General features: G+C 29.9%; 1 protein-coding gene across 1 annotated transcript; it reads right to left on the bottom strand.

Annotated features, from left to right (window-relative positions):
- Positions 1-7,186: 7,186 nt before the first annotated feature.
- On the bottom strand, positions 7,187-15,375 carry LOC140675638 (sulfotransferase 1C4-like). The gene is given in 7 exon segments (XM_072910232.1): positions 7,187-7,408; positions 7,410-7,609; positions 11,864-11,958; positions 12,572-12,894; positions 13,794-13,893; positions 14,627-14,858; positions 15,120-15,375. Coding segments are annotated over 6 exon segments (1,035 nt in total). The 5' UTR covers positions 14,835-14,858; positions 15,120-15,375; the 3' UTR covers positions 7,187-7,299.
- Positions 15,376-24,427: the final 9,052 nt, after the last annotated feature.

Here is a 24,427-nt window from a genome sequence, read left to right as displayed (position 1 = left end):
TGATTTACATATTGATAATGATTATGAGTTGTTTTCGCTAAATGTAATCTCACTGTTCACTAACATCCCGATCAATTTAGCAGTAGAAAGCATATCAAAGAGATGGCAATATATTACAAATAATTGCAACATCCCGGAACCAAAATTTTTAACAGCAATAAACTTAATCTTAAACTCGACATACTTTGTTTTCAATAACAAATTTTACCAACAAACTTTTGGCACACCAATGGGCTCCCCACTCTCTCCGATCATCGCCGACATAGTCCTACAAGACATAGAGGAGAAAGCATTGACGTTATTGAATTTTACCCCTCCCATTTACTTTAGATACGTAGACGACATATTAATATCGGTACCTCCAAAATTTATTGACCAGACATTGACAATTTTTAATTCTTTCCATAACAGAGTACAGTTCACAGTGGAAAAAAATGACCACAACAAGATTTAACTTTTTAGACCTCACACTCATTTTAACTAATAACCATCTAATATTTGATTGGTACCATAAGAATACGTTCTCGGGTAGATATCTTAATTTCCATTCCCAACATTCTAACAACCAAAAAAGAGGCACCATAATAGGCTTAATTGATAGAGTATTCTTATTATCACATCCCATGTTCCATGAAAAAAATATCAAATTTATAATAAAGATTTTACTGGATAACTCCTATCCAACTGATTTTATATTCAAAACAATTAATAACCGTATAAAGTTTTTAATTAACAATAGACCACCTGACAAAAAATCATAAACATCCAATAATAACTCATACTTCACAATTCCATATTTGCAGTCAGCAACTGATAAAATAAAGAATGCTCTAAAAGATGTCGACATCAAATTAGCCTACTACAGCATAAACAAAAACAACAAATTTATTAAGACACACAAAGATCCTATACCTATTCCCATGAAAACAAACGTGGTATATAAAATTAATTGTCTAAATTGCGACGCTTCACATGTTGGTCAAACGGGCAGAAAGCTGAATACTAGGATAAAAGAACATAAGACCAACATAATGAAGCCCAGTAACAACAAATCAGTGATCACTGACCACCGCCTAACATACAATCATGACTTTGACTGGAATAATGCACAAATACTAGACAATGAGCTCTATTACACAAAAAGACTGATATCTGAAATGTTATACATCAAACGACAAATAAACAGCATAAATTTACAAACAGATATAGAATGTTTGCCAGCTATTTACGATGATATAATAAACAAACTGCCTAAGATCTAATGTCACCTATCTAACTCTTTCTATTTTAAATGTATTTTTCGCCCTTAAGCTCATTACCACCTGTACCATCGGCATAATCACACGTTAAATATCAGTTGCGCGATACATATACCATAGATTTAACAACACGCAAACAGAATGCATATCCTGTAAGCATTTTCTGAGTCACCACCATTATACACAAAGTAGCGGTAAATAACTTTATTACAAACAGGTATTTATTATACTCATTTTATTAATACAGACTTAACCCCTCAATCTAACTGCATACCTCCCTCGGTCTGGAAACCTCGGAGAATTGCCTCACGGGATTATTATGCAAGCCGTGTAAACAATAAAAGAGCCGAACAAGTTGGATCGTTTTATATATATGTAATTTATACAACTAACATGCGACAAATATGTACAACGGTTCTAATGCATTGATTCATTTAATCATGCAAATACGATCACGATTTTTAGTTCATACATTGCTTACGCCTTTATTATGTGATGCGTTCTCATGAATTTCGTTTTTATCTATTTATAATTTACTTATTTATTTTATATATTATGCTGAAGAGGATTCAAAACATGAATCGAAACGTTCAGATTTTTATTATAATTCCCGTCTTTTTATAGAGTGTTACTAATGTACTTAATGTCAATATATCTGCAACACATTACCTATATAAAATAACTTATAATTTGATTCACATCTCCTCGCTCCTATTGCCTCTTTCTTATTTACTTATTTATATTTAATAATTCGGAGCTCTTTCTGTAATCTTATTATTGGATAGGATCTTGAGGCGGGGGACGAGTAGGTTCTTGGTGTTTAGAAGTTTCGGCGTTCGCGTTTTTTTTCCCGAGATCGACGACGACCTCGGCAATATCGCGAAGGGCTTCCCAAATTTCATCCGATTCTTCTTGGGAATCAGGTGAATTGTAGGGGGAAGATGGAGGTGAATCACCAAGAACGATGGTAGAAACTGCTGAGGGTGGACGGGGAGAGGGTTCAGAGGTAGAGGGAGATTCGTTGGAAGGGCCCGGTAGACCGAGCGGAGCTGGGGAGGGCTGTTCGTGAAAGGATGATGATATAGGGTGTGAAGGGGGAGGGGAATCGATAGTGACACGAGGAAATGGGTCAGGTGAGGGGGATGGTTCCGGCTCTCTCGAAGGAGGAAGAGGAAGAGGAATATTTGTTGAAATAGGAGGGGAGATGTCAGTTTTTGCTTGCGGGTTTGTTTGTTTAGCTATCAGTAAATTAAATAATTCTACATTAATTTTGAGAAGTCTACAATAAAGTTTTTATCAGCTAACGCCCTAGCCGCGACTCTGACCGTGCGATGGTTACGGCGCCGTTTGTTCACTCTTGCGCCCGACTTAATTTTCCGGAGGGTGGCAGGATCCACTATGAATCCCCGCGAGAAAATGTTAATGTTTTTTTTTCTTTTTGAAAAATAGTTCTTGGTCGAATTATTTGTTAATTTACAAAACTAATGAGAATAATGAGACAAACCGAGAACAAAAGGTAATATAAAAAATTTGACAATAATATTAAAATAATAGGCTTTAAATTAGTTGTAGTAACGGTACGACTATGCAAATTGACAAAGTTTTTATTATCAGTATTAGGATGAACGAGGAAGGGGTATAAGTTCCTTTAACTGTATTCGGTAACATGAGTGGAAATCCAGGTATACACGAATACTGGTAGGAAGGGAAAAAATAAAAAGGTTACCTTTAACTGTATTTAGTAACCTGACGTGTGAATGTCGGTGTACATAAATACAAAAGTAAAAGAGAAATAAAAAAGATTACCTTTAACTGTATTTAGTAACCTGACGTGTGAATGTCGGTGTACATAAATACAAAGGTAAAAGAGAAATAAAAAAGATTACTTTTAATTGTATTTAGTAACCTGACATGTGAATGTCGGTGTACATAAATACAAAGGTAAAAGAGAAATAAAAAGATTACCTTTAACTGTATTTAGTAACCTGACGTGTGAATGTCGATGTACATAAATATAAAGGTAAAAGAGAAATAAAAAGATTACCTTTAACTGTATTTAGTAACCTGACGAGTGAATGTCGGTGTACATAAATACAAAGGTAAAAGAGAAATAAAAAGATTACCTTTAACTGTATTTAGTAACCTGACGTGTGAATGTCGGTGTACATAAATACAAAGGTAAAAGAGAAATAAAAAAGATTACCTTTAGCTGTATTTAGTAACCTGACGTGTGAATGTCGGTATACATAAATACAAAGGTAAAGAGAAAATAAAAAAAAGAGAATAAAGCAGAGGGGAGGAAGAGGGGACAGGCAAATTAAAATTGAAATATTAATACTTAAATTATTTACTGATAGACCAAGAGCTGTTTCAATGACTTTAAGTTTGAGGGGGAGTAGAAATCGTATAAAATTACTTATTCGAGACTCACTACTTTTTGAGTGCGTTGATCGGTTTTAAAAGCTGTAGAAGATCTTGGCAGTGGATTCAGCGGTGTCGGTCTGAATCTGGTAGTAACTCTGGTTGGCGGTTCAGTCCTTCTTATTGGATGGCACAATCACTTACAGTGTTCAACACTTTTTATTGTTTTAAACTTTTAATTCGCTTACAATGTTTGACGCTTTTTATTGCTTAAAATTTTAAAATCCGCACTCAACTACTACACAGAGAGTCTGTGTTAAATATTAGGCGTACCATACGTCGCCACACGAATCGAAAGTATTAATGTTCGAAAGTGTTAACACCCGAAGGGTTAAATGTCGAGATGGAGGGTCAATTCCGTGTCTCGAAGTCGAGGTAGAAGAAAATAGTTCGTACCGTACGAGTAATAGTGATGGAGATGATGATGAATATACTGATACTGATTCTGATACCGAAAAAAACTGATGTCGCGGCGTATTGCTTCCGCATTATATACTAGGATTCGTACCTCCTCTCCATTGGACAATTGGACGAATTAGAATTTTAATTAACGCCCCCTTATGCTTAGGGGGTTTCCTTCGACTTCGAGTCTCAAAAATTTCTTCTCTATTGGTTCAAGAGATTTTTCCATTTGGCCAATGAGGAGTTTAGTACCGTCAGAGTCGCTTATCGATATTTAGAAATTTATTATAAACAGCTGTCACTTTAGGTGGTCCGTCAAGCAAGCTCTCTTATCTAATGCTTCTTAAGTTTTCGTCGCCGTTTCAAATTTATGATTGCAGTTCTAAACAACTGCCTCGAGTTACGGCGACTCTGTTTTATTTAAAATTCTTTTGGAGTTTAAAGAGCCGTTCAAATGTTTATTCTTTATTAGATTTCTAAGACTTCTTTGGTTGTTTTATTTAGAGTTGGTCTTGCCTTACGAAGGTTTGTTAAAAAATTTTATTCTCCACGTAACGTAATATTCGTGAGGTGCGACTAAAGTGACAGCTCTCACGGTTTGATATTTCCCGTATAGAGTTCTTAGAATCATTATCTTTAATTGTTTATACATTCCTCTCGAAAAGAAAGAATCGTGAAGTCTACAGGACGTAACATAATCAAATTGCGACATATTAATGATTTTTGACTTTAAGTTGTTTTCACATAATAATTTGGTCATTACAAAAAATGTTTACATCTTATTGATTGAATATAATAATCACCTTTGTTACCTATCCTGTTTATACGATATATTTGCTCTCTATAGTCTAGTATATTTAGTGATTAGATAAAATACAAGATATCTCATAAAATATTCATTTTTCGATTATTTTACCCTAATACTTTTATGCACAGAATAATGAGACAAATCAATTGGTGTAAAGAAAATACATAGTTATCTTTAAGAAAAAATCTGAATTTGCAAATAGCTGTTACACATTTTTACTTTAACATAATTATGTGTTTTAATTACGCCAATTGATTTGTCTCGTTATTCTGTGCATAAAAGTATTAGGGTAAGATAATCGAAAAATAAATATTTTACGAGATATCTTGTATTTTATGTCAAAATATTGCAACTTTGAAGCCTTATAACGCGAAAAGTACTTCACGAAAAAATATTTGATTATAGTGTTTTGGAAAGCTCTCGAAGTCGGTTACAAGAATGTGTAACAAAAAATTAGGTGTTTCATTTAAAAAAATTGAGGTTACCTTTACGTGACCTTCAAGTGACTCTCCAAGGTCAAACTAATAGTACCATCTTATGTCCCCCTCGAAACCATACAACTTTTGTCTAAAACATTTTTGTCTAAAACTTATGAATTCTGAGATATTTCAGTGGAAAGATTAAAGATCTACCCTGTATACATATATAAACAATTTTATATTTTTACTATATAATATTTAACTATATATAATATATTATATGTATATATTATATATAATATATAATATATAATATTTTATGCTATATAATTATATTCTAATACATATAATTTTATTTATACATATATATAATTACATGCAATATTTATATCTCGTTCACTGAACTCGTGTTGCACTAAACTGTATGAGTGCTGCACTAGGTTTGGTCGACACTATCTCATTTCAGTGCAACACTAACGAGTTGAGTGTTGATTGGACCTAGTGATGCACTTGTACAGTTCAGTGCAATATGAGTTCAGTGTCAGTGTAAATCTATCGAATTCACTATCAGTGCAATTCAGTGCCTTCTGCACTAATGCAATGTGTTTCAACCGAACGTACAAATAACACTGAACTGGGATAATGCAGTTCAGTCAAACACGTTTTCACTAGCATATGTTTTTAGTGAATTATCAACCGATTACACATAAGATTCTGAACCAGTGAAGGGCAAGCCAATCAAACACTAAATACTGAAAGAGTACATACACACTCAGTGCGCATTAGTGCATCCAATTCGCCATAAGTAAATGCGTTAACATTTTTAGACTATGTTGTATACCTAGAGAAGACTGTATTCATTATTTCAACAACTGTTTTAACAATAATGTAACCAACAGTAACGCACAACTACATGTAATAACCGCACAACAAGAAGTTACTCTTGCATCGATACCCGTCGAAAATAATGAAACACTTCAGTGTAGCGAAAACAATGATTATGGCGCGGGAAGACAGCGTTCTCGAAATTACCGATTATCAAATCTAAATTAATATGTAAAAATATCATCTTGTATCACCTAAAATTTATACTACCAATCGCTATATTTGTAATCAACTTATATCTTATAATTAATCGTATTATGTTAGGTTAAGCTGTATTGTATTAATCTAGAATTAAGTTACTGTTAGGACCTTCCGTACTCTATTACTTTAAGGAAGTTCTCCACTTCAAAGGGGGGAGGTGTTATGTACCGCAACTTTTTCCACGCAAATATTTCACTAATAGATATCTTATTAAGAGACAGCAGTTTTTCACGCTAGATGTGCATAAGCCACAAGACATTCTTAATATCTCTTCGCGGGATATCTCTTTCAGTTAAGCGATAAACGCATCACTCCGAGATGCCACACGACTTTATCTGCACGTGGGGACCTCTGAGAATGAAGGTCCAGCGATATAAAACGTAGTTAGTTCTCGTCTGTACTCGGCCTCAGCAACATCTCCGAAGTTTTATAATAAAAGCACTGAGCATCGTATCCCCGATTACATTTTTATTTCATTACGTCGCTTGTAACAGAACTTGATCATTGTGTACATAAACATGTATTAAATTAATTAGTTCATTACATCCACAATTACATAATTTTAATCTCATGTATATAATTTTTTATTTTTATCTATATTACCTGTCATATCAATTACTATACACTACATTACTTTACTCTATTGTTATTATTAATCGTTTAGTTTATTAAATGAAAATGTTTTAAACATCCACAAAATGTTTGCAAACATGTTTGTTAAAGCTTTTTGATGGATATTTTTACGGCTTAACAAGTAATAAAATTATAAAGGAATTTTTATAATAAAATAAGTTAATTATTTGATCAAAATATATAGCTCTTAGAAAAAATATAAATAAATAAATGCATTCATTAAACAATCAAACTTTAACATCAATATTCTTTTAATCAAATGTTTAACTCCTTAATTGTTATTGTCTTTATTATTATTAAAAAATAGGAAACGCAAATCAGTATCTCTGAGATTCTGTTCAATCCATTTGTCTGCTCTTTCATCGAGTTCCTGAGTAAACATTCTTCCATCCACCAATGCCACCTTTTCTGATAAATTCCCCTTCTTCTACAATGCCACAGGCAGATAACTCAGAGTTGTTTACCATTGGATTGTTGCGGAAATTTGTAATCTTTAAATAATCTGCCACTTTATCTATCTCTTTGTCAGTGTATGTTTTGCCTAAAAATTTTGCTACTTTCTTAATCGTCTTTAGAAAATCCTGAAAAACATTTAATATTTTTATTTCAGTATATGCATCACATAAGAGTTTTGGAAGTGAAGAGAAAGGAGAAATCAGTTAATAAATAAATAAATAAAATAAATATATATTAATAAAAGGTAAAAAACGTAAAGCGTAATAGAGATAAATATTATGACATAATTATAAACATAAAAATAAAATTAAAAATTAAAGATTTATTGTTAAGTAAATCAATAAGTTTACAAAATGACAAATTATCGTAATAAATAAAGGTTGAAAGAAACAAAATAACAATGAATAATAAAAAAACGGTAAAGAAAATTAAAATATAATAACGGTTTACAACAAAAAAAGCGGACGTTTTGGCTTGATTATTCAAGCCTTTGGTTTTTTCAATAAACAGAGTGCTCCTTTGTTTTCTTATTATTCCAAAACACGGGCAAGATTAGATAAAAAATTTGCCTCCAACCTTAATAAACAAAACGGAATATTTAAAATTAAACCTATGCACTATTTTTACTCACATTCATTTTCAGATAGATCGACACTGAACATAAATACACATGATAGGTTTCCTTCTTCCGATAATTTTCGACCACTTTATACACCTAATAATATGGAAGTCCGTATTGAGCCCTTACCTTTCTCAAAAACTCGATATGACTTACTTACAGTAAACACCAAATGGTTTATCAATTATTCGTCCTTAACCATACCAGAAAATATCACTAGTTTTTACTACTTTACAACTTTAGCTTACCAACAAACAATATTTCAAACCTTACCATTGATTTTATTAAAAATTTTGAAAACAATATAAAAAGACTACCACCTGAAAAGCGCATAATTATAAGAGGTCGCGTTTTGTTAATATTTTAAATTCATTACCTTCTTACCGATATCCGCATAATCCTCACATTTTTAAACTTTCAAAATTGAGCAACACTACGAATAAGTTTTTGAAGAACAACCCGAATCTTATTTTAACTCAAATTGACAAGGGAAATATTACTGTAGTATTGGACAGAGATAAGTAATTGAAAAAATTGAATATTTATTGGAAGATAAGAACACGTACTTATTTTTAAAAAAATGGAAAAACAAACAATATATTTCCCTGGTTTGCTATCGTTCTCTTTCCTTCAGTGAAGGTTCTCTTCCTAGAGAGCTTATGGTCTTCCTAAGGTTCAGAAGGTTAATTGCCCCTTCAGATTAATTGTCTCTTCCGTTAATACTCCACTGTATAATTTAGTGCTTTTTTTACACAAAATTATAGTAAAGAGCTTCCCTCCAGCCAAAAGTCATGTTAAAAATAGTTTTGACCTTGTCGATAAATTGTCTAATTTGAAATTAAAAAGCAATCATCGACTTATATCTTTGGATGTTGTTTCTCTCTTCACCAATATTCTTATTGATCTTGCGATTGATAGCGTTACAAAAAGATGGTATCTTATTGAGAAAAATTGTGATCTCCCTAAGTCTGAATTTCTAGATGCATTGAAACTAATTCTTAACTTTATCTTTTTACCTTTAATAGATTATTTTACCGTTAAACTTATGGTACTCCCATGGGTTCCCCCCTCTCTCCTATCATAGTAGACATAGTTTTACAAGATTTAGAGAAGGCTTTACAATCGATACTTTTTACTCCACCTTTTTACTATCGTTACGTGGACGACATAATACTGGCTGCTCCTTCTAATATGATAAATCACACATTGTCTATTTTCAACTCGCTCTATCCGAGACTACAGTTCACTTTGGAAATCGAATCAAATAATAAGCTGAACTTTCTTAATACTACCCTAATTGTTAGTAATAATAGATTAATCTTTGACTGGTTTCAAAAACATTCTTGCTCTGACAGATACCTGAATTTTTTCTCTCAACACCCGATATGTCAGAAGAGAGACACTATCATTGGACTTATTGACAGAGCTTTTTCATTATCAAACCCGCGCTTCCATTCAAAAAATACTTGTTCCATTATTAACATATTATTAAATAACAGATACCCACTCAAATTTATTTGTAACATAATTAATCATCGGTTAAAATTTTTATTTCAAAGAAAAAAATACGCTAACCTTGATAATAATATACCTAAAAAAGAAAAATCCTCATTTTTCACTCTTCCATATTTACCTTTTTTAACTGAATAATTCAAAAATATTTTTAGAGACGCTGACACTACAGTTTCATACTTAAGTTTTAATAAGTTGAACAATTTTATGAAAGTACATAAAGACAAGATTCCTAAATATTCCAATACTAACGTTGTTTACAAGATAAATTGTAATTTTTAAAATTATTAGATTCAAATCTCTAGTAATCAATTAATAATAGGTAATATAAGTAGAACGACCAAACTAGCCAATAATGTCTTTATTTAATATTACGACGACGTTTCGACCATTTGGTTGTGGTCCTTTTCAAGTTTAAATTCGAGTGAACAAAGATGTATAACAATGTGTTGTACAAGTAGAAGTTAATTAAACATTTCGCTGTTGTAGATATTGATATGACGAACCAACAAGTGACGGAACACGTCTTGTCAAACTTGTATAACACATTGTTATATATCTTTGTTCACTCGAATTTAAACTTGAAAAAGACCACAACCAAATGGTCGAAACGTCGTCGTAATATTAAATAAAGACATTATTGGCTAGTTTGGTCGTTCTACTTATATTACCTATTATAAATTGCAATGATTGTGACGCTTCTTACGTAGGACAGACTGGTAGAAAACTAAGCACAAGAATAAAAGAACATAGACAACACATACACAAGAACACCCATCTGTAGAGAATACCAAATCTGTTATCACGGAACATAGAATTAATTTCAATCATGAGTTTAAGTGGAACGATGTTGGTGTTTTAGACGTTGAGTCTCATTACAATAAACGCCTTATTTCTGAAATGTTACATATTAAAAAACAACATAACAGCTTAAATCTGCAGACCGATAATGTTTACCCGATTTATATAATAACATTATTGACAAACTCTCTGCTCCGCTACCTCAATACCAACAAGTATAAATAACGCTCTTAATAGACGAATTTCGACATTAGTTCACCGTCCCCTGTGTTGAATGCCTTCATTAGAACAACTCTTTACTACGTTCATGGTCACCTATACATCATATTAATAATTTTTTAAGTAAGTAAAATATGAATTTGCTAATTGCTGATTGTTGAAATACTTGTAATTTTCCTACACGAGTTTATCGTCGAATTCTTATACTTTAGTTCTTGTTACTTGTCTTAGATTTACCATCTTCCATTTACATCATAAAATCAAAAGATGTTACAAGAATTTTATTTTAATTTCGGTGCATACCTCTTAACCAACCAATTAGAGAGGTCAATACAGGTTGTTACTTTAGGACACTCAGTTTATTTATTGTTATTAAACTTAGACAGTGAAATATGATTCCAAATTACTTTATTATATATAAACAATTTTTTACACCTCTGACTTCTTGCGGTTTAATTTAATTTATTATGTACATTGTTTGATTACAATTATTACTTTTGCGTTCCGTCTCATTTCTTTACGCTGAAAAAGGCTTGAATAATCAAGCCGAAACGTTCGCTTTTTTGTTGTAAACCGTTATTATATTTTAATTTCCTTTACCGTTTTTTTATTATTCATTGTTATTTTGATTCTTTCAATCTTTATTTATTGCGATAATTTGTCATTTTGTAAACTTATTGACTTAGCAATAAACCTTTAATTTTTAATTTTATTTTTATGTTTAATTATGTCATAATATTTGGTTCTATTACTCCTTACGTTTTTTACCTTTTATTAGTTTTAATTATTGAGCCTGTTTATCAATTGTTTTAAATATATATTATACAGTGTCCCATAACTGATGAAAACTAAGTTACAGCTGGCTAAATTTTGCCTATTTTTTAAATTTTATTAGAGTAAACTCTATCTGAAATTAACTGAAGAATGCGTTTTGGTAATCTTTTAACTTCAAGTTTAGTTTGTGAAAAGTGCCCTTTTTTCAATTGCTCATAACTCGGAAATTATGGATGTCTCAACATTTTCGAAGAAAATCCTGAGGAAAAAAATCGTCTCCAAATGATCTCAAGAATTTGCCATTAATAGATTTTTCACCAATTACAAGAGACTCTGTATATATTAAGCTTAAAAAGTTTAAAATAAATAATTAATAATGTATATTAGATATATGTTTAAAATATATATATGTATAAAGCGCATGTTTGAAAATAAAGATAGAGTATATGCTTACATATGTCATTTCTTCGTAAAACAAAAAAAGAAGATTTGGATGATCTTTCATGCTCCAAGCTTCCTTCAAGTGGGACCAGTATGGTGACCATGGGACTAGAAAAACAAATAATTAAGAATCCCTTTCACGTTGATAAGAAATTATTTAAGTAACAAATATATAAGAAACAGATTTTATTATCAGATAGTAAGATAGATATATTGCTTGAAAATGGAGAAATTATATTTATACATTCGCGATTCTTAACCACTCATTTGTTTGATATATCTCATATTGTGATTATAAAACTAGACTATTCTGTGATTCTAGATTTCTTCAAAATTTAAATGTCTTTCAACAAGAATTATTATATTTATAAAAAAAATTAACTCAAAGTTTTAAAGATATTTGACAGATATTCAAAAAGCCTTGTTATTGTTTTTAACAATATAAAATCTCATTAATCAAAAAATTACAATACATAAAAATATTTAAGATTAAACACAAAAGTTGTATACATTTCTTAAAATTATGTAAATTAACTTGCATGCTCACAAAAATTTATAATTACAAAAAAAAAAAAATAGAAACGTCTATCATTAAAAATATAATAAATCTGTGTATAAAAAGAAATAAAAACTTAATATTTATGTCAATTATAAGTTAAATAACAAGAATATCTATAATGCAATACAGAGATCTTTTTTCTCTAGATTTTATTCTACTTACTAAGGTCGGTTTCAAAGTAGTTCCAAAAGGCGGCAAAGTTACCGATATAACCCTGAGTTTTGAATGCCTTATCCAAAAAGAACAAAGAAACAGCAACATCTTTAGGATTACGAGCCACGTAAACAATCTTGCAACCAACATCTAAAAGTCCTGGCAACATGCTGAAGGGAAAATGTGTCTTAATAAACCTGGGCGATGGAATCGCGGCGACAATCTCATAGCCAGGCTTAGCTATGTCAAGACATAATTGCTGTTTGATGGGATCGTCCTTATTGTTTTCAAGAAATTCGCTGGTCACCTCGGAATGATGAAGCAGGCTAAATCTGAAAAGATATGTATGTACAGATCAAATGATAAAAAATAATCAAAAATTATAAGAATTTACACATATATGTAATGCTTTGTATGATATACAGAACGTCCTGGTAAAGGACGTAGCAATTTCTCGTGGGCAACAGAACAGGTGTAGAACAGGTAAAAATAATCTCATAAGTTTTTATAAAATTTTTTTCTAAATTGCATTTTTCTTTAAAGTTTAAATTTAAGAATCATTTTTTTTTAATAACTTTTATATTACTTTGTAAATCTTAATAATGTATAAGAACTTTTTTTATTATTAAGTGAAGATCTTTAAAATAGTGTGATAGATTTTTTATATCATCTCGGAGAGCCAAAATCGAATCACCTGTAAGTCTTTTAACTTACAAAACTTTAAAGCCGATAGATTTTTTTATGTTTAAATTATATTTTTAGATTCTTCACATCTTTCTCTAAGAAAACGGTATTCTTGTTTTATTTCGTTAAAACTAACTGTTTAAAAAAAAACGCATTTGATCGAGAGAAAGTAAACCTTTATTCGTAATAATTGAATAATGATTTTTAAGTAAGTAAAAAAAAGATGCTTATTCCCGCGTAAAAAACTATGTATTAACTGTAAAAAAAATTTATCTCCAAAATCGTGTTATTTTACAATAAAAATATATCTTACAAAAATTAATGATGTCAAAAAATTATGCTAAGTGAAAATAAAACTTATTAAAATATTTTAATAGTTGTTTTAATTTTCTACATTATATTTTACAAAAATTACAATATCAAAATAAAAAATTATATAAAAATTAAAAATTAATACAAATAAAAAAAATAAAAATAGCACTTTTTTTTTACTTTTTTTTTATTGTAATATGTATACATGCTACATAAAAATATTTTTGTCACATACTCGAGAAAAGGAAAACGCTCGGCCAAATATTTTTTTTCCGCCAACTCAAAATTTAAATTATTGCATAGCAGCCAAACTAACTCTTGTGTCAACGTAGTTCCTGAAAAACATATAATTTCTTATTTATCTTGGTCAAACAATATTAATAAAATATTTAATTTAAAAAGATAACTCATAGTTATGGAAAACTGAAAAATTTTTTTAAATTCTAGCGCACATAGTCATGAAATATTAAAAATTAATAAAAACGCTTGAAAAATATTGGGATGCTAATTTAAAAATATAAAGAACCGGAACTTTTTAATTGAAACATATCTGTAAAGATAAATATCTTTGCAATGTCTTTTTCTTTTGACATTTTTATTGTTTGAGTGTAAAATATATTATTGTCATATTAAAAATATAAATATAGAGTGTCCTGTAATTGGTGAAAAATCTGCTAATGGCAGATTCTTAAGATCATTTGACGACGATTTTTTCTCATCAAAAATGTCAAGGCACCAATAATTTTCGAGTTATAAGTGATTGAAGAAGAGACGCTTTTTGCAAACTAAACTTTTTGGAGTTAAAAAATTACTAAAACTACATTCTTCAGTTAATTTCAGATAGAGTTTACTTTAATAGCTTTTTAATTTAAGGCTTAATTACAAAGATATGCAATGATAAAAAATTGGAAACTTGATGACGTCTCCCGATATTTTCGCTGAGGAAAAATCGACTTCAAAAATCTGTCATCAGCAGGTTTTTCACTAATTACGGGACACTCTGTATATGTCAATCAACAAATCACAATTACATTTATTACACTTAGTTCTGCAGCAATTGACATATACCTGATCTAGGATAAGATACCACCCAAGTGTCGTCTGGCCTGGCTTTGAAATTGTAGAAACCAGTACCCTGTTGTATCCACTTATATGGAAAAAAATATTTTTTTGGTCCCACAAAAACCCATCCTGTCCTTTCGCCTTTGAACATCTGCAGCATTTCTTTCGTTTTCGTCTCTGACAAAAGCTCATATTTTGGAATCTGTTGGGCCATCTTCGTGTTTTAATTCTTCTAATTCTTGATTGCGATTTAACACTAGATAGTTAGCTATAATGTTTCACACACTTGCAATTCATCGATAAAAAACTTAATAATTACTATCAAGAATCTATGAATCGAGTATGTTACTCCACAAAAAGATCTGATCATTTCCTTTATGTCAGCAAGATTTGTTTTCTTTCACACTAATTATCCTTTCTCATTGTTTTTAATTAACATTTAATTAACATTTAATATTAATATAATTTTTATCAACTATAATAATGTTTTCTAACTCACCGACGCAGATTAAGATATCCACTTTCTGACAGCCAACTAGTGAGTTAAAGAGAGTCCGTTACATACTATTTATAGTACTTGCCGATGATATAATGACCTCAAAGAAAATTCGGGTCAATTTCTCCGATTTACTGTACTTTCTTCTTGGAAAGCGCAAATGTTCTCAGAATATACGCAATGTACGTTTATGATATTCTCAGAACGTTCTTAGAATCTACATATGCTGTTAGGGTTATAAAATAAAATTGCTCTTATAAATTTCGATTCGAGCACCAAAAAAATTGTGTTCTCTATTTTAGAAGAATTCCTTCTAAAGCTTTCCTCCAATAAAATATTCTAAAAAATTCAAAATATTCCCCTCTAATGATCTTTTGTTAAGAATAGTATATGAAATAAAGAAAATATTCTTAAATTGTATCATACAAACCCTATTTGCGCTTACACCACTAGAGGGCATAACGGTATATTTTTCCCGTAGATAGAAAAACCTCTCGCAAGATATAAGAACCCCAAGAGAGCTTAGTATCGGGGCTCTTAGCCCTGAAGATGCAAACTCCACGTTTACGAACTTCATTGCGTGCATTACGCTGTTTAATCACGCGGCATCCATCCGGAAGTCTCCAGTTTAGACAATTCTAATGGCCACGAAAGCCTCAAGACTAGAAGTGTATATATATTCTTACATATTAAGAATATCTAATATTTTTCTATTTTTTAGAAGATTTCTATCTTTAGTTAAGAAAATCCTCTTGGCGCTTATTTTAAAGGAAGATGTTCTAAAAATAAGTGGTATATTCTTAAAATGAGAATATGAATTTTTCGATGAGACAAACTGAGGACAAAGTTTCCAGGTAGCAAGGTGTCGTCATTATAATGTCATTTTAAAGTCATTTTTCGTCATATGACCTCAATCGTCTAAAAATGACGTAAAACAAATGTTGATATTTTTGACGACATATTATCGTCACAAAAATGACGTCATTTAAACATTTTTTAAGGTCATTTAGTCATTTAACTTTATCAATTAATTAGTTATATATATGTTATTATAAATATGTCAGTGTTAATTTATTTTTATTTAGATTATTTTAGCAAAATAATAAATATTTTTCGATATTTATGAAGTTTATATACTTTTCTATTTATCTTCTATTTTTGAAAATACGGTATATTATTCACTTATTGTTAGCTGCTTATTTTATCCGCTTGACTTTTTTAATATTTCCATACTTATATTCATTTTATTAAATCAGCAGTTGTAAGGTTATGTAGAAATTTGCATAAAAAATAATAAAATATAATTAATTTCTAATTAAAATAAGTGATAATATAAGATTAATATAATGATAAAATTTATATCATTTTTTACATTATTACTGTTAATGCTTTACAAATGTATTGTTTGTTACTATCTCTTATTCTTGAATTGTGTAGTGACTTACATATATTACACTGCATTTTAGATGCATTAGATTATTCATTACAGTGTTAATATACATGTATGAAGCATTTATTTTTGTAGTAAATAACACAAATATGTACTAGCACTGCAATGTATTTATCTAATAAATAACACATCTACCAATAAGACGCTACACAATTCAATTAAAAGAACAAACGCAATACATTTTTAAAGTATTAGCGCAGTGATAATTTTTTGGAACACATATTTTTTCTCATTTTAATTCTTATTAAATTTCTTTTTATGTTTCAGCTGTATGTGCAATAAAAGAAAGATAAATTTCTCTATAGTAGGAGATAAAAATATAATTGTTTGCTATATATATGTATCTAGTGAAACAACATAAAATAATACACATTAACAACTTACACAATAAAATGTAAGTATGCTAATGAAAACTTTATAAATTAAAATATCTCTTTTTTATAATTTTATTGTATTTTATAATATAAACGTAGAATTTACGTATAAATTTTTATATTAATTAAAAATTTTTCTATTAATATTACATTATTAAATCAATTTTTATAATAAGATTTATATATTAATTAATTTAATTTTTACATACATATGTACGTATCTGCTTATTAAAACTTTATTTAAAAATCTTAATATCTTAACCATAAACATATCATAAAACATATATTTTGACTTTACATTTATTAAAAAGTCCAGTTAACATAAGTAATTTCATATGTTTCGAAAATTCTACATTTATATCATTTTAAGTCTTTTTTGCGATAGTTTTTTAATTTATTTATATATATGTGCGTACTCGCATGTTTGCATGCATATTATTATTGATTGAAAAATCTTACTCCTAACATATCATAAACATGTATTTTGACATATATTTTAACATATGTTTCTTTATATTAATTCCAAAAATCCAGTTAAGTAATTTTACATTTAAAAATATTATCTGTATATAGGTACACTATAATAACAGCTAGTCAAAATATATATGTTTATGATATATGATCAAAAGTTCATACATAATACATATATTATACACCTATGTGCTTATGGATATAGTTAGGAGATATTTAAACCAAGTTTAATAATATGCATGCACGCAATGTATGTATGTATATATATGTGTAATAAATTAATTATAAAACTATCGCAAAAAAAGAGTTTCTTACAATGGAAATCTCTAAGTTTTACAAAGTCGTAGTATAGTTGCACCGAAAAAATCATATTCTCATTTTAAGAATATACCACTTATTTTTAGAATATCTTCCTTTAAAATAAGCGCCAAGAGGATTTTCTTACCTAAAGACAGAAATCCTCTAAAAAATAAGTATCCTCTAGAAAAGTATTAGATATTCTTAATATGTAAGAATATATATACACTTCTAGTCTTGAGGCTTTCGTGGCCATTAGAATTATCTAAACTGGGGACTTCCGGATGGATGCCGCGTGATTAAACAGCGTAATGCACGTAATGACGTTTCGTAAACGTTAGAGTTTGCATCTTCAGGGCTAAGAGCCCCGATACTGAGCTCTCTTGGGTTGGAGTTCTTATATCTTGCGAGAGGTTTTTTTCTATCTACGGGAAAAATATACCGTTATGCCCTCTAGTAATGTAAGCGCAAATAGGGTTTGTATGATACAATTTAAGAATATTTTCTTTATTTCATATACTATTCTTAACAAAAAATCATTAGAGGGGAATATTCTGAATTTTTTAGAATATTTTATTGAAGGAAAGCTTTAGAAGGAATTCTTCTAAAATAGAGAATACAATTTTCGGTGTGTATGAATTGTCGCTTGAGAATTTTTTAAAGTTGCAAAACAGTTGTAGTCGCAATCACTCGAGTTCAATTCCTATTCCAGCGACCATGACTACTACTGTTTTGCGATTGTAAATTACCCTCTCGAGAAATAATTCATACGACTGTGTATTATTTATTATTATTAAGACTGAGTCTTCATTGTACAGGAGGTTAATGAGATAATATAATATATATAAAAGTTTTAATATATATAAAAGTAGTTAATGAGGGTCCAAGCGCAGTTATTAGTGAGCGTACAAATTTATTTATTTTTATTATTCAATACTTGCTAATCTAACTATTCAAATACGAACGTTTCGGTCAATTTTTTGATCAGCTTCAGCGCAATTACATATAACTAAAAATAAAAATAAAACGCAACATATTTAACGCAGTACCATTAAAATTACATTAAATTAAAATTAAATTAAAATTAATCTGATGGTATTGTCATATTGGTTAGACACCGACAGCCAAGAAGGTGAAGATTAACAACAAAATAAACGCTCCTCTCTAGGTGAAACGCCAGGAGGTGTGGCGGGTATTAAAACTGTATAAGATCGAATTAAAAATTGAGTGCGGTGGGTAATGTGTCAGATAAATAAAATTGTCAATACCTCAATATATTCAAGGCTATCAATATCCAATGCTTAACAATTACAATTATTTCTGATGTGATGTTTAATGATCCACAATCGAAACAAGACTAACCTTGATATGAAAATAAAACTATCAAATTTTTGATAGGTTGTTTGTCATGTCCTTGTAAGTTCGTGTAAACAATCGGTATCTGTCTATAAATTAAGACTATTTTTTTGCCTATTAATGTAAACCATTTCTGGTAATAATCTTTTGTTATAAAACTTTTCGATATCTAATATTTCTACATTATCCCAATTAAAGTCGTGATTTAACTCTATGGTTGGTAATTACTGAGCTAATCGTCGTTCGCAATTTAATATGATTCTTATGTTCTTGTGCCTAATTTTCTGCCAGTTTGGCCCACATATGAGGCTGAATCCTTACAATTAATTTTATAATTTACATTTGTTTGCGACGTCTTAAAAATAGGATCTTTATGAGCTTTAATAATGTAATTTAATTTGTTAAGGCTAAAATAAGAGACTCTGACATTTGTGGTTTTAACAATACTTTTGAATTTTTCCGCAATATCCGGTATATATGGTATGGTGAAATATGAAATTGATTCATCGTTTTTATCCTTAGTTTTGTTTATATTTAACTCTCTTTTTTTTGCTAATAAAAATTTTCAATCTCTTATGAATAGTACAGAAAATAAATTCCAAATGGTAATTGTTTTGTAATAATATATTTATGACCCCTTGAATATTTTTACTATGGAATTCTGGATGTGAAAGTAAAAAAGCTCTGTCTATAAGTCCGAAAATAGTGCCTCTTTTTTGGCATAGAGGATGTTGTGAAGTGAAATTTAGGTATCTCCCAGAGAATGTTGGTTTATGATACCAGTTAAATATTATATTATTATTTTTGAGGACTAAACTCACTTCTAAGAAATTCGGCCTATTATTGTTACTAGTTTCTAATGTAAATTTTAATCTGTTGTGGAAAGAGTTAAATATATTAAATGTGTCATTTATTAGTGTATGGGAAGCTACGAGAATAATGTCATCTGAAATAAAAAGCTGGTGTGTAAGTTAATTTTTTTAAAGCGTTTTCTTCAAGGTCTTGTAGTACTATATCTGTAATGATAGAGAAGAGGGGAGAGCCGATAGAAGTAAAAAATGTTTGTTTGTAAATAAGTCTGTTAAAAATAAAAAAAGGAAGAATTTAGGACAAGTTTAACTGCAAATAAGAATTCTTGTTTCGTTAATGCACAGTTCTTCGTTAAATAATGCCATCTTCTAGAGAAGCTATCTAAAGCCAAATCTAAGGGAGTGTCTTGAGTGTTTTGGAACTGGGACAGTTGCGAATAGTTGTTGTGACTTAAAATGCGGTGCGATTATTTCTATTAAAAATGTAGCATACTGTAAACGGCGAAAGATTCTTGTACTTACCGGACATAAATTTTTAAAAAAAGAAGATTTATTTAATATTCCTTGTTCATCTTCTATGTTTAACATTTACTGTCCCATTTGAAGTCGTGGCCAATAAAGAATGTTAGAAAATATGTACAATTATCTTGTGGAGAGGACAAATGTGCCGTTCTTCATGGATAGAACATCCAATTTCTAAAATATGGAACCTATTGTAAGTATTTTCTCAAATAGAGTAGGTAGGTTAAAAATCATTTTTATATTCCTTTTGACTAAATGTTATAAAAATAAATAGAAACAAAACCTAAAAAATTGGTTAACTAGTTCAAATAATTATCGATAACAAAATAAAAGTGATTTTTGGCTTCTGTATATAATTATTATAATTTATAGCATATTAATATAAATATTTGTACATATAACAAATGTATGTGTGTTTTAATATTATATTACAGACTGAATTTAGACTTAATAATGTAATTTTCCTAGGCAAACATCTTCAAAAATATGAAAAATATGGAAAAAAATTTCAGACAAAAGTTATTTTTGTCTAAAATCTTTTTTCATATCTTCCATGTTTTTTGATATATTTGTCTAGAAAAATTCCAATAAAACATTCTTTAGAAAATTAATGTATCTCTATTAAAAATATGTAACGTTTCTTTTTCAGCGAGCTATTCAATGGCAAGAAAAAAAAGATGCTGAAAGTTATCTGATTTAAATTCATGTACAGAAAATGAAGAGTATATATAATCTTTATTTCAGCTTTTGCTAAGAAAGGACTTGGTTTACATGACCTCTTCTATTCACTCACATCCGTCCAAACCCTTCATTCTTATTTTCTTACTTTTCCTATATATAAGTCACTAAACATCTCTGTAAAATTACATTTAAAACTTATCCTAATTGGTATCTGCCTCTTTCATTATTCCGTTTATACCTAATATCCTCAATACAATAAGCAAATGCTTCTTAATACACTAACTTAGATTCACTATATGCTATAAAAAAATAAACAATAAAACAACATAAGATAAAATATCAGATATAATAACATAAAACCTATAACTATACCTTTTGTAGATAACATATCAAATACAAGTACAAGATATGACTAGATGTTACTTTTAAAAACACCTCTTATATTATTATTCTCTGTTCGCCACATTCCCTTCTAAGTATTTTCCTATTATCTCTTATGTATGTATATATTACCCGCCATATGTAATCATTCCTAATCCCTTGTCCCTTATACAATCTGAATCTTCTGCTTTATTATTATTTTTCTTTCCCTTTTATTCGCTCGTTTCTCCTTTTTCCATCTTTTCCTTCCTTTTTAAATCCTTCCATTTTTTTCTTTTTCTTTCCATAGCTTAATTATAGTATTCGCTTTTTCCGTGTTTAATTCATCATTACATAAATTCTTTATCTTATTCTCATTATTTTTACCCATCTCTCTAAACCATTCTCTCGTGACTTTACATTCCCCTACGATATATTCCAGATTATCTTTGCCCATTTTACAAAAAATACATATTTTTTCTTCTTCCTTTATCCAATATTTATTCGCTTCTTCCATATTTCCACATCTTAGTCTCACTAATGCCCTTATACCGTCTTCTCTCCCTACTCTGTTTATGTTTTCACTTAAAAGGTTCACTTAGGTTTCCTTTGTTTGTTTTCTATTTCTTTATATCTTTTGTTATATCTCGCGTTTTTTATCTTATAATCTATACTTTGATTCTGTATATCTTGCATCCTTTCTCTGACTATACCTTCTATATTCTTCTCCTCTTTGTGCATCATCTTAATCGCCTCTGTACTCTAACCTAAACTATTATAAAATCTTTCCCTTTCTGTACTAAAGAAGTCTCTTTCACTTTCCTTAGTCTTATCCTTTTCCTCCCAACACATTTTTACTAAATTCTCTTTATCTTTCTCCCTGTTTCTGACCTCATCGCTCTTATGCCCCACTCTACCTTTAAATTCCTTAATCCTAATTCTCTGATTACCACATACCTTGGAGTACAGAAATTTATTTTGAATATCCACCTCGCATAATTCAGCATTATTTTTTCCAATTCCGTCTTTTTGTTCCTAATCCCAAATTTCTACCCCATATTCCATAACGCTTTTGACTAAATAGTTAAATAGAATTCATCTTCTCCTAAAATCATCCTTGCATACTCTCTCCTAAACCCCATATCTTATTTGCCATGATTCTTTTTTTCTTTTTCATTTCCTTTATATGTTCTGCATAGTTTCCTTTTCTATTAAACATGAAACCTAAATATTTAAAACTTTCTACCTCCTCTATTATTTTCTTTCCCCACTTCCAAATTTCCATTTTTTTCTTTCTTTTACCTACCCTATTGAAAACTATTATTTTTGTCTTTTCTACATTTAGTTCTAACATTCTTTCCCTAAGAAATCTTTTCAGTACGTTTAAAATCTCCTCTAAAGCTTCCTTACTTTTTGCTACTAACAACATATCATCCGCATATGCTACCGACCATATTCTTATTTTATCTAACTTTACTCCTCCTATATTTCTTATTTCTAACGCCTTGTCTAAATCTGCCATATACAAACTAAACAGGGATGGACTCAGGACACAGCCCTGTCTTACTTCTTTCTTCGTATAAAAACTTGCCGTTAGACCATCCTTCGTTCTTATTCTCGTTACTGTTTTTTCATATACTTTTTTTATCCTCCTTAGCAGTCCGCTGTTCACACCTTTCTCTTCCATGATTTTCCAAAGTTTTTTTCTATTTACGTTGTCAAAAGCAGTCTTCAAATCCACAAAAACTATAAATCTTTCTCTCCTCCTTCTGTTTTAATTTTTCTCTATGCACTAGATGATTTAACACAAATATGTTGTCGATTGTGGATCTCTCTTTTCTAAAACCTGATTAACTCTCCGAAAGCATACTTTTCTCTTCTATTTTCTTCTCCATTTTTCCTCTTAACACTTCCGCATATATTTTATAGGCTAAGTACAGAAAAGAAATTCCTCTATAGTTTTCTATTCTTTCCTTATTTCCTCTTTTATACAAAGATACTACTATGCTTTCCTTTCAATCTGCAGGCATTTTATTCTATGCAGAGAATGAAGAATTTTTTTAAAAAATCCAGAAAATTCAGAGCTGCCAAATCCACCAATGAATTTACTAGTCATGATGATACGGATGATGATTCATCATTTTTACTTCAGATGATGAATCATTTACTTCGGAGGTTCCAAAAGTTTCCGAAAAACATACATTTACAGATACTAAAAGATACACAAGTTTCACGAGCAGGTAAAAGCATAATAAAATAACGTTAATACAAAAAATAAACTCTAAAAAAATATAAGATAAACTGTGAAAACTACAAATTATAATAATAAAATACTGATTTCTAAATTGCAGATTGTGATTATATAAACAACCCTAAAAGAAAATATACCAAGTGTTACGTCCTGTCGGCTCCACGTTTTTCCTCCCACGAAAATGAAACAATAATCGTCCGATCGGTCACAAAAAGGATCGCGCGACGAAAAATATTTTAAACATTGAAAACGATGTCAAAAGAAACGACAGGAAAGGACCGATAGTGAGATCCTCTAAATGAATAAATAGACAAACACAGCTGCATAATCTTAAGAAAGAAACAAATAATGCTGCTACGCACTGTCAGCTCCACGCCTTCACCTCCTATAAAGATGAAGCAATAATCGCCCGACTAATCACAAAAAGGATCGCGCGACGAAAAATATTTTAAACATTGAAATCGATGTTCAAAGAAATGACCGAAAAAGATCGATAGCGAGATCCCCTAAATAAATAAATGGATAAAAAACAGCTGCATAATCCCAGGAGATAACCAAATGAAGAATCTCCAAATTTCCTAAGAGGCCGTACAGAGCTCACCAATCAGCAACAATCAAAAATAAGGAAGAGAAGGATTTTACCGAACGACAGCTTTTTACACGTCAAAATCTCAAAAATACTCCCGCCCAAAATTGTTAACACGCCCTCAAGATTTAATATAAAAAGGGAAGACTCGCGT

Source organism: Anoplolepis gracilipes, unplaced genomic scaffold (genome assembly GCF_047496725.1).
Source record: "Anoplolepis gracilipes unplaced genomic scaffold, ASM4749672v1 Contig20, whole genome shotgun sequence".
Taxonomy (NCBI): domain Eukaryota; kingdom Metazoa; phylum Arthropoda; class Insecta; order Hymenoptera; family Formicidae; genus Anoplolepis; species Anoplolepis gracilipes.
The sequence above is the reverse complement of the archived record's forward strand: the minus strand, read 5'-3'. Positions and strand labels throughout refer to the sequence as shown.